The sequence below is a fragment of the Schistocerca gregaria genome, chromosome 4 (assembly GCF_023897955.1).
Source record: "Schistocerca gregaria isolate iqSchGreg1 chromosome 4, iqSchGreg1.2, whole genome shotgun sequence".
Lineage (NCBI taxonomy): Eukaryota > Metazoa > Arthropoda > Insecta > Orthoptera > Acrididae > Schistocerca > Schistocerca gregaria.
Window position 1 is genome coordinate 313475536 of NC_064923.1, and position 12461 is coordinate 313487996.

The 12461-nt window shown below is 45.3% G+C and overlaps 1 protein-coding gene across 1 annotated transcript in view; it reads right to left on the reverse strand.

The window, feature by feature from the left end:
- Positions 1–12461, reverse strand: part of LOC126365880 (inactive tyrosine-protein kinase 7-like) — a 457269-nt gene that overhangs the window by 414819 nt on the left and 29989 nt on the right. The window contains exon 2 of the mRNA XM_050008577.1: positions 4684–4980. Coding sequence (XP_049864534.1) covers positions 4684–4980 — 297 coding nt within the window. The remainder of the gene's footprint in view (positions 1–4683; positions 4981–12461) is intronic.

Consider the following 12461-nt stretch of genomic DNA (forward strand, 5'->3'; position numbering starts at 1 on the left):
AATTCCAAAAGAAATCCGTTGGAATTCGATTACTCGATAAATAGTACAATTCTCAAGGCTGTTAATTCAACTAAGTACCTGGGTTTAAAAATACGGACAACTTCAGTTGGAAAGACCACATAGATAATATTGTGGGGAAGGCGAGCCAAAGGTTGCGTTTCATTGGCAGGACACTTAGAAGATGCAACAAGTCCACTAAAGAGACAGCTTACACTACACTCGTTCGTCCTCTGTTAGAACATTGCTGCGCGGTGTGGGATCCTTACCAGGTGGGATTGACGGAAAACATCGAAAGGGTGCAAAAAATGGCAGCTCGTTTTGTATTATCACGTAATAGGGGAGAGAGTGTGGCAGATATGATACGCGAATTGGGATGGAAGTCATTACAGCAAAGACGCTTTTCGTCGCGGCGAGATCTATTTACGAAATTTCAGTCACCAACTTTATCTTCCGAATGCGAAAATATTTTGTTGAGCCCAATCTACATAGGTAGGAATGATCATCAAAATAAAATACGAGAAATCAGAGCTCGAACAGAAAGGTTTAGGTGTTCGTTTTTCCCGCTCGCTGTTAGGGAGTGGAATGGTAGAGAGATAGTATGATTGTGGTTCGCTGAACCCTCTGCCAAGCAGTTAAATGTGAACTGCAGAGTAGTCATGTAGATGTAGATGTAAAATTGGTTACCCCCTTCGTTCACATTTCACTGTCATCGGTAGTGAAATCTCAGCAAAGGTGGAAAAGAGCTAGTACCAGCAATAAGTAACTATACACAAGAAAGTACCTCAAGGGTCCAGCTACAACCATGATGCATTGTATGGTATCATAAGGGGACTGCCAGAATCCCTTGTTAACGGCACACGAACAGCATTGAGCACTGAAGAAATACGTCATTTCTCTTTTGCTATCCGGAATTCTTCTGATACATTTTCTCATCCGCTTGGCTCACAATACCTGCAAAGTATTTAGTACTAATTGTTTTGACTGCCGTAAGGTAATAAAAAAGAGGAATACTTATTGTGTCTCAGAAAACAAATGCCACAACCTTTCAGGCAGACGAAAGGGGCACTCTTCTTTTGGTGTACGGCCGCAAGCATCCTCCTACCTCACTGACTGCTATTTGTTTTTTTACCTCGAAGTGGAGGATTCACGGCCCAAAACAGGTGGATGCTTTTAAGAGAGACCCAAACATGCAGGGAAACTTTGTTTCCGCAACTGCTTTCAATCAACATTCAAAATGTACAGAAACCACTTACACGAAACTTTCTCATACTCATTTCTTAATGTATGATGTTCTGTACGCTTTCTTCTGGTAGGCCGAATAGCGTCTGACATTTCATTCACTATTTCATCATCATAATTGCAACAGCATATTGTCTACAGTTTCATCTGTGGTCTCAGGCTTGGGCAACCAATGCGTTAGTCATGTTCGACGGACTTTCGGCAATGTTCATAATTCAGCACTAAGTTCCTGTTAAAAATTAAACAGCAATCTCCTTATAAAACTAAATCAGCTGTGGATGCCAATAAAAAATTTGTTTTGGCACAGCATTCCAGTTTGCCCGTCTGAAAGTTTTTACAACGTCGACCAGAAAACCTTTTCCGTACGTGAAGCTGCGCTTGACTTACGTTACAGCGCGGATCATACACGAATACGAAGCGCCAACTTTCACTGACGAGGAATAAAGTTTTAATCATCACCTCGAAAAAATAAAATTACGCAATTATTTTTGTCTGTTTGTAGGTCAGCGACACCAGATTGTCTTTTTTTCCACTTTTGGGGAATAATTTATTGGGGAGGCGAACTTTTGGGGAACCGAGACCATGAGGAAATGTTTTGGGAAGAAAATTTCGTTACCCTGGAAATATTTTATCTATCCCAGTCTTACTACTAATGCGATCTCTGATATTTTACTTCAAACAACAGATACTTAGTTTTCTAGATACTGAATACCTTCAACTGCCTTTTCAGACCAATCGATACACCTTCCCTTTTGTGGGAGACGTTAGGCACACCGCGATGATATTTTTCCGTGACTTCTCTATGATGTGCACGTGGCCATTTCGACCGTCTGATATGTCTATCGACTTTCGTGGTCGTATGGAGTTCTGAGGAGAGACCATAAGGGATTTCGTCGTTATAGTTAAAGTTCGCATTTGATGGGTTTTATACTATAACGTATTTCCTAAGCATATATGGCGTTTTCCATGACTATTGACGAAATCTCGAAAACGCGTCGGTATTGGTTACAATTTAATGTAAGGTAATGACAGGTCGGTGGTTAAGATCCTACAAGAAGTGTAAGTAAAAAACACAGGTATTGAATTTGTATGCTCACAGTAGCATAGTTGATAGAGGTATTTAGATGCGAAATGAGATATAGGTGGTGCGCTAATAGTAGATCAATACAATAATAAAATAGCATGAAGAGAGCAAACGTGGGTCCCGTAGAGAAGATTTTTTATTTTTCTGTCAGGCTATTTTTTAATTAGATTAAAAAATTTTACCTTATGTACTAAACAGTGTATCGTAGTTCCGTCAGGACTGTTCGTGTGTCTTTCGAAATTGCACTGCTATCTCGTGGCGAGCTGTGGCGTTACGATCCATGAAGTTTCAAAAACAGCTGTGTAGAAAGTCAAAGTGGTAGCATTGCTGCAGCAGTGAGTGTAACAGTACGTGACGAAAAATGCAGCCGAGCAGTTAGGCAACATCAAGTTTTCTGTGCTGCCCCCCTCCCCCAGCGTTTGTGGACGAGGATTCGTCGAACTCGACCTGAACGCCAAGAGGCAGGTTCATGGTTGATCCTCCATGACGACACACCAGCCCTCCAGCCCTACAAAGTGAAGATTGTGCACGATCGTTTGGCCAGCAAATGGATCACAGTCCTAGATTTGGCCCCACCCGACTTCTCGTTGTTCCCCACGTCGAAGTTTGTAATAAGAGGACATCTCTAACAGCGATTTTATGAACATAATCCATTTTTATTTTTCATAGCGACAGTCCTAACGGAACTCACACAGACTGCATATAACTACTTGATACATACGTCAGTTTTCCGGCACTGAACACGTAATAATGTAAATGAATAGCTAGGTTTAAGATAGCTGGGGAAAAGCTGCCGAAATAATACCAGTTTGGGGATTTTTTTGTCTGCTTTGGGGTCTTTCGAAAACTCACTCCCGAAACGCTGTTGTGAACCTATTGAGTACTAAAATCTCCGCGCCACAGTACCGTAATACGCCCATCGAGGACGCGAAACAGAATGTCAGAGCCCATTGCTAAAGTGCAGTAGCGTGCGGTATTTCATTTTCGGCTGCAGCGGAAACCAATCCAGGAAGGTCACGAAGCCATCTAATTCGCGTGAGACAGCAGCAACATCTCCGCTGCTGCCGTAAACGAATTGCCGCACGATACTGCACTGTAGCAATGGGTTCCGCCATTTTGTTTTGTCTCCTCTCGCGGCCTGTTACGATATTGCAGGGCGGGGATTTCAATAAGCACATGGTCTGCAAGAGTGTATCTTAAACTGTAGGACTGACGCACTTAGTGTTCCATACGAACTTAACTACGTATATAGACAGTTCATGTAGCTCGGGGATCGACATTCATACTGGCAATTTATCCATCCTAGGGATTCAAAAGATTTTCGAGAATGTTTTAATTTCAATAATATAAATTTGACAAACAATCGTGCAGGACGCAGGCGACGATTATTATAATAATCTGTAGCTCTCCTCTCTAGCTGACTGGGTCACAACGAAAAGGTCAAATAACAGGCAAGGAATGACTTTAATGCTCATAGGACGCGTTTCGGAATTTATCCGTCATCACACGTCCAGAAGCAATAACTGAACGTAGATATGGCTTTCATGTTGTATGTGAGACAAACACTCGCAGAGTAGTCTCCGAATGCTTGTTGCACAATACAACTTGAAGCGTCGTATCTACGTGCAACAAACGCTCCTGGATATATGATGCTGGATAAATTCCGAAACCCGTCATATGAGCAATAAAGTGATTTTTCGCCTGATGTTTGACTTTTACCGTTGCAACCCAGTCAGCCTGAAAGCAGAACTACCGACTGTTTCCATTTTAAGTTTGATGTCGGTTAACGAATTTTTTTCGTGTAATATGATTACAAATTAGCACTTTTCGGATTTTTTTCCCAGTACTTGTGCTGTGAAACCTTACTTCTTGCAAAATTTCATCATAGTAGATCAACAGGAAGTACCGTATAGGGGGGGTAGTACTGTATAGGTTTCGATGTGTAAGTTTGTGAGTGTCAAAATATGTTCAAAATGGCAGATTGCATTGACTTAGACGGTTCAATTTTTTTACCCCACCAAGGGGCCAGAGAAGTCAGTAAATGACAAAAATTTTAACTTGATACGTATACTCGTTCCTGAGAAAAATGGTTTTTAACAGACGGACAACAATGCGATCCGTTTTTACCGTTTGAGGCAGCGAACCTTTTTTCTTTATATGTGTATTTAAAAAAAGCAGGTAACTTTATTTTTTCGAAGTGATTATTTCGAACTCGATGAGCACTCCACGTATTTTCTATATCTGTGAGTTTTAAGGACGACTCAGCCGACTGTAGTGAAGCCAGATGGAGACACTTAGATTTATCTGCAGACGAGCGCGGCGCCGTGTCAGGACTCGCGCGGGCCGGCGGCGGTACTCACAGTGTATGATGAGCGAGACGGCGCGGCTGCGAAGCGAGAAGCCGGTGGAGGTGTTGGTGGCGATGCAGGCGAACTCGGCGGCGTCGCGGTGGCGCAGGACGCGCGTGAAGTGCAGGTAGGGCCCGCGCTGGTGGCGGCGCGTCGTGTTGGGCAGCCGCGCGCCGCCCGCCTCCCAGTAGTAGCTGATGGCGTCCGGCCGCGAGGCGCGGCAGCGCAGCGTCGCCGGCCGGCCCTCCACCACCTCCGTGTCCGACGGGCTCTCCGCGAAGTAGAAGCTCTCCTGGGACACCGCCGCGCCTGCGCACCGCACCACGCGTCTCTTAACATGGCGAGCAGTGGTTATCACAATTCCTAATAGTACTGCACCTGCTGTCACCCTGCTGGTGGATGAGATGCTATGAAAGGGCGTAAAAATACAGTAAAGTGAAATTCGTCTCGGACAATTACTCCAACAACTCACACACCTGTCGACATTGGAAAGATACGTTAGGGAGTCGTTCAGAAGAACCTAGTGAGTGAAATAAATTGGTAAAGTCGAAAGAGACACGTTAGTGTAATGGATGGTTTAAGGCAGGGTTTGAGCTTCTAATGACAGATGTTTAACTTGGGTCGAACCACGTCGTTTCTGCGTCCTGTGGGAAGGATGCAGCATTAGGACGACTTGAGAGACAGCCACGCCTGTAGTGCAATTTTCGTATCGTTATGACGAGCTAGGGCATCCGGTCGGCTGCGAAGGCGATTCCATATGTCTCACCGCCTCGCTCGGTTACAAATCGGAAGCTGTTGAGAGGCCGAGCTGACGTGACGGAACTGCAGCGAGTTTGGTTGCCACACGGCTAGCCCCGTTACCTGCTGCCTGGGCTGGAACATTGTCGAAGCAGTTGTTCAGATCGCCGTAATGGTAACCTGGATTATGCAATGCCTGGATCTGACGTTACGTCCCTTTCATCGTCTGTGATATAAAAAATGCTGTGTTGTCACAATAGGGACGGGTATAGTGGCTACAAATAGCGCTCGTCCCAGCTATGCTATACAGTATCTGTCACCGTCCCCTGCAAGTACCGAGGAGTACTCCACGCCTGTCGTCGACCTGATGTGGGTCATCCAGTCTCCACTCCAGCTGCAGGACTACGGGATGCGCCTAGTCGGATGCTGTTGGGAGTTGAACTTGTGTGTTCCCACTGGGAGCCAATTGCTGGCTGACTTCAGGGCACATATTCGGTTGTCCTCGGTTCGGAATCCACGCTCAGGTGTCTCTTGCATTGGGCCCACCCAGGCTGCTGGCTGGTAACGCATTTGCGCTAAACGGTGTGACCGGCTCACATCGGAGTTTGGTGCTGCTGCATGCCTGATGCTTGTTCGAGCCTGCCCCATCTCTGTGTGCCCGGCGATGCGCTGCCACTGGGTCCATCACCACTATCTGTGCGGCTTGGCGACTCAATGCCGCCGCGCGCAGAGCTGAACAAACGCTGCTTCCCAGAGCCGGCGCGTAACTGATGCGCCCAATACAGGGAGGCGACGCCTTCGACTGTTGTATCAACTTTGGTAAATAAACTTACTGTTATTCCATCACTGACTCCCTGACTCTACGAAGCCGGCCGGAGTGGCCGTGAGGTTAAAATTTTTCTGGAGACGAGCGACCGCTACGGTCGCAGGTTCGAATCCTGCCTCGGACATGGATGTGTGTGACGTTCTTAGGTTAGTTAGATTTAATTAGCTCTAAGTTCTAGGCGACTGATGACCTCAGAAGTTAAGTCGCATAGTGCTCAGAGCCATATGATTTTTTTTTTTTTTAATACTCCTCTACGATGGCCGACCACCTGGTTCTATGTACCTGCTGCCCTGGGAACCATTCCTGCAATAACATCGTGGCCCGTAATGAGGTCAAGAATATTTGAATCCATCGTGATCCCATTACAAACATTACGAGTTTTACACAACGAGTTAACATTCAGGTAGACAGATAAACGACGACTCTAAAGAATAAGTAAATAATACAGATTGTGGGAAATCTGAACTTGATTGCTGTTAAAACTATGGTACTGTCGGTACTTTAAACTTTTTGTCGATAACTGTAATTTATTGACACATCATGACAGACCGGTTTCGACCTTACATTTTCAAATTATACATGTACAGTTAAGGCAGTCTTTAAATTTGTCAAACGTATGCACAGACGAAGAAGTTCATAGAACAAGAAGCTGCTGAAAATTTATTGACACATCATGACAGACCGGTTTCGACCCTAGATTTTCAAATTATACATGTATAGTTAAGAAAGTCTTAAATTTGTCAAACGTATGCACAGACGAAGGAGTTCATATAACAAGAAGCTGCTAAATACATCAATTACCGTAACAATAACATTAAGGACTTCATTGCGGCATGGAATGAAAAGTCACTATGCAGCAACAGTAGAGCGGAAATTTGACCGAGAGACGAGAATCAGAACTTATCTATAATCAGCAAGCCAGAGTACAGTGCATGGCGGAGTATAGCAGCTTTTGGGTGTACTAGTAACCGAGAAGAAACCATGCGTAACTCAAGAAATACTCCAGTTGACCGATAAAAGAAGGAAGTGCAAAGATGTTCAGGGAAATACAGGAATACAGACATACAAGTTACTCAGGAATGAAATAAATATGAAGTGCTGGGAAGCTTAGTTAAAATGGCTGCAGGAAAAACGTGAAGGAACGATTGTCGGAAAAACTGACCCGGCATACAGGAAAGTCAAAACAACCTTCGATGAAATTAAAAGCAAGAATGGTAACATTAAGAGTGGAATGGAAATTTCACTGTTAAATGCAGAGGAGAGAGCACGTAGGTCGAAAGAGTACACTGACGGCCTCTATGGGATGAAGGCTAGTCTCATGACGTGATAGGAGAACAAACAGAATTCGATATAGAAGAGATAGGCGATCCAGTGTTAGAATCACAATTTAAAAGAATTTTGGAAGACGTAAGCCAATGGCAGTGCAGCAGTGGTAACACCGGTTCCCGTCAGATCACCTAAGTTAAGCGCTGGGCGAGCACTTGGATGGATGACCATCCGGTCTGCCCAGCGATGTTGGTAAGCGGGGTGCAATCAAGTCCGTATGAGGAAAATTGAGCAGCTACCTGTCTGAGAAGTAGTGGCTCGTCTTCCCGCTGTGCTATGCTACGTGGCGGTTTATTCTGTACACTTCGACTGTAGTTTATGAATATTATTCGGATGTTGAAAATCTTTTGCCCGAGTCCAGAAGATGTGGCTGAACGAAACTTCATTTTGAGTCATTGTTGGCCTGAGAATGATGGACTTTATTTGTCCTTTTTCTTTCGTTCTCGGCACATTTCGGGCTTATTTATTTATTTCGATATGGACGGTTTTCTCTGCAACTCTGCCCCCTTTGACTAGTAATGGCTATTCTCAATTAACTATCATCAGGTCACCTCTAATACAGATTTTCTGTCGTAAGCAAAACCATCTCTGAAAGTCGAGATCCTTCGAACCAAACAGCCTGAAGCTGTCTATTACTCTGTATACTCCGAAAGACAACTTAAGTAAAGTTTTCTGTAACCTTAGTGTGTTTCAGCCAAATTCGACCCCACTTATACCAATTTTAATTATTTTTTTCCTTGATGTGTGCTGCAGATCTGCTGAAGTCATTCTAAGTGACCAAAATAGTTCATTCCAAATTCCCCAAATGTATTGTAGCAAACCGAAGGTCGTTTTTCATATTACTTCATTAATCTAAAAAAGTACTTGTCTGAAAGAGGAAACCTTCCTTACATACTAAACTTTCTTTGCTCTATGTTACATAACACTAGAATGTGGCTTTTAATACCCACTGAGCCGTATCTTTTTCCTATTTCAGGCACTATTTCCCCTACATTTAGGAACCCTATATGCTGCCAAATGGCCTCAAGTCCTTAGCACACATTTCCACTCACTTACTAGGTGCTAAGTCTCTGTCCCTGTTCAAAGTATTTATGGAGAGTCGAAATTGCTGGTCAAATTTGCAAAAATATCGTAACATACTTGAGGTTCCCGAATGAGTGTTTAGTATCTTTTTATACAATTTGCACTGCGAAAGACCGACAGATTTATCTGAAACTGCCTAACAAACACATGAAAACTTTCCTGTTGGACTTGGGCTCATTGTCGTGGCTGGTATACATAGTGTTACAAAAAGGTACGGCCAAACTTTCAGGAAACATTCCTCACACACAAATAAAGAAAAGATGTTATGTGGACATGTGTCCGGAAATGGTTAATTTTCATGTTAGAGCTCATTTTAGTTCCGTCAGTATGTACTGTACTTCCTCGATTCACCGCCATGATTTCATACGGGATACTAAAACCTGTGCTGCTGGAACATGTGCCTTTACAAGTACGACACAACATGTGGTTCATGCACGATGGAGCTCCTGCACATTTCAGTCGAAGTGTTCGTACGCTTCTCAATAACTGATTCGGTGACCGATGCATTGGTAGAGGCGGATCAATTCCATGGCAACCACGCCCTCCTGACCTCAACCCTCTTGACTTTCATTTATGGGGGCATTTGGAAGCTCTTGTCTACGCAACCCCGGTACCAAATGTAGAGACTCTTCCTGCTCGTATTGTGGACGGCTGTGATACAATACGCCATTCTCCAGGGCTGCATCAACGCATCAGGGATTCCATGCGACGGAGGGTGGATGAATGTGTCCTCGCTAACGGAGGACGTTTTGAACATTTCCTGTAAGAAGGTTTTTGAAGTCACGCTGGTACGTTCGGTTGCTGTATGTTTCCATTCCATGATTAATGTGATTTGAAGAGAAGTAATAAAATGAGCTCTAACATGGAAAATAAGCGTTTCCGGACACATGTCCACATAACACACACTCCTGGAAATGGAAAAAAGAACACATTGACACCGGTGTGTCAGACCCACCATACTTGCTCCGGACACTGCGAGAGGGCTGTACAAGCAATGAGCACACGCACGGCACAGCGGACACACCAGGAACCGCGGTGTTGGCCGTCGAATGGCGCTAGCTGCGCGGCATTTGTGCACCGCCGCCGTCAGTGTCAGCCCGTTTGCCGTGGCATACGGAGTTCCATCGCAGTCTTTAACACTGGTAGCATGCCGCGACAGCGTGGACGTGAACCATATGTGCAGTTGACGGACTTTGAGCGAGGGCGTATAGTGGGCATACGGGAGGCCGGGTGGACGTACCGCCGAATTGCTCAACACGTGGGGCGTGAGGTCTCCACAGTACATCGATGTTGTCGCCAGTGGTCGGCGGAAGGTGCACGAGTCCGTCGACCTGGGACCGGACCGCAGCGACGCACGGATGCACGCCAAGACCGTAGGATCCTACGCAGTGTCGTAGGGGACCGCACCGCCACTTCCCAGCAAATTAGGGACACTGTTGCTCCTGGGGTATCGGCGAGGACCATTCGCAACCGTCTCCATGAAGCTGGGCTACGGTCCCGCACACCGTTAGGCCGTCTTACGGTCACGCCCCAACATCGTGCAGCCCGCCTCCAGTGGTGTCGCGACAGGCGTGAATGGAGGGACGAATGGAGACGTGTCGTCTTCAGCGATGAGAGTCGCTTCTGCCTTGGTGCCAATGATGACCGTATGCGTCTGTCCCCCATTGAGCATGTTTGGGACTGGATGAAGCGTCGTCTCACGCGGTCTGCACGTCCAGCACGAACGCTGGTCCAACTGAGGCGCCAGGTGGAAATGGCGTGGCAAGCCGTTCCACAGTACTACATCCAGCATCTCTACGATCGTCTCCATGGGAGAATAGCAGCCTGCATTGCTGCGAAAGGTGGATATACACTGTACTAGTGCCGACATTGTGCATGCTCTGTTGCCTGTGTCTATGTGCCTGTGGTTCTGTCAGTGTGATGTATCTGACCCCAGGAATGTGTCAATAAAGTTTCCCCTTCCTGGGACAATGAATTCACGGTGTTCTTATTTCAATTTCCAGGAGTGAGGAATGTTTCTTGAAAATTTGGCCGTACCGTTTTGTAACACCCTGTATATTCCCGAACTCTTAATTGCTCCTCAACCTCCTTTAAGTTTGGTTTGTTGAGTTTGCTGCTCCGCCGTACTGATAAATGAGTAGTAGTTTTATTTATTCAATCGTAAGGCTGGGGCCCCCCGTCGGGCAGGCCCTTAACCGGGTCCCGGATTTTCAATGTGACGCCACTTCGGCGACTTGCAGTCGATGAGGATGATAGGATGATGATGAGGACAACACAACACCCAGTCCCTGGGCGGAGAAAATGAGTAGTAGTGAAATAACCTAAACAAATATTCACCTGGCTATTATGTCGCCACCTTGGATTCAGAGAGCAACCATTTTTCAGGTTGAATGGTTCTGTGAAGCTTGCCAGCGGAAACCCAAGCTGGCCTGCTTTAACCATTGCGCTTCAGTACGCGCGTACTCTTATTTCCGTTGCGGCAGGTTGAGCTGCTTTAACAGTTGCGGCGGAGACATGGGCAGGCAAGCTGGAAGGAGAAGTTGTACACCTCTAATGGGTTCCAAACACTCGGGAAGTACTTAAGAACAGGTCACAATAATGTCCTACACACGGTCTCCTTTATACATTCCGTTTGTAATGACTTCGGTGTCGACAGACCGTCAAACCCCAATTTTCCTTCTTTCCTTTTACTTCATAGACGAGCCGCACTTTCCCAAAACTCTCCCTACAAACCGAAGTCGACCATTAGCCTTCTCTGCTACCAACTTTTATGTGTTCTCTCCATTTCATATCGCTTTGCAGCGTTACTCCTAGATATTAGTTTGACGTGAGTACGTCAAGCAACCCACCGTTAAGACTATATTCGAACATTACAGAGTTGTTTTTCATGCTCATCCGCATTGACTTACATTTTTCTACAGTTAGAGCAAGATAACAGGTATGACTTCAAACTATTCGAAGAAAACAAGTGAAATCGAGTTTTCTTCGTTCTAGTTCGTTTTATATAAATTGTTTGGAAGATCGCCAAGCCATGATACACTGGATCGAGACTATATTGAGATTTCTCACCATCCACAAGTAGCGCTGTGATGGGTCGTGCCTGCTCGTCTGAGAGATTGGGAGATGAGCTGATGACATGCCGATCCCAGCAGCACGACAACAACACCAGCGCATTTCTTCGTTGCGATGTCTTGGAACTGCCTGACGAGCACCTAAATGCAAGCTTTTAATGCTGTGCTGTACGTATTAACTGTGGACAATGCCTCCGTGGGATGCGAAAATTTATTTAATTTTTTCTTGTGCACCATTATCAACCAGTCTAAGTAGACAGTGATTCCCTTCTGAGACGCAACAATGGGGTATACGTTAGGCAGGTAAATATACACATATGTACATTAGCTTACCTCTTCTCCAATGACCTCCTTGCTGAAAACACATGAAGGATCGTGGAAGTAAATAATAACTGGCTGTAAACGATATTCAGTTCATTCCCACTTTTATTGCTCGTAAAACGTACTTTACGACCCAGTAAGTCGCGGAGTTGAGTGTTTTACAGTAAGAAATTATGCGTCCCGGCTCCGCAAGCTATAAAGCATTTCATACCCAGACGTGAAAGATAATGAGCAGCACTGGACGTTGTAATGGAGAGGCGAAAGAGGGTAAGTAGAGCGGTAAAACCTACTGCAGGAGACGGCAAACAGTTAATTTGCTGTCAGCCAGAGTGACAGAAAGAGAAGAAATTCAAGTCAGAATTTAATGCTTCGCCGACGTAGAGGTCATAGAAGAGGCAGTGCAATTATTTCTCTTGTTTTTTATG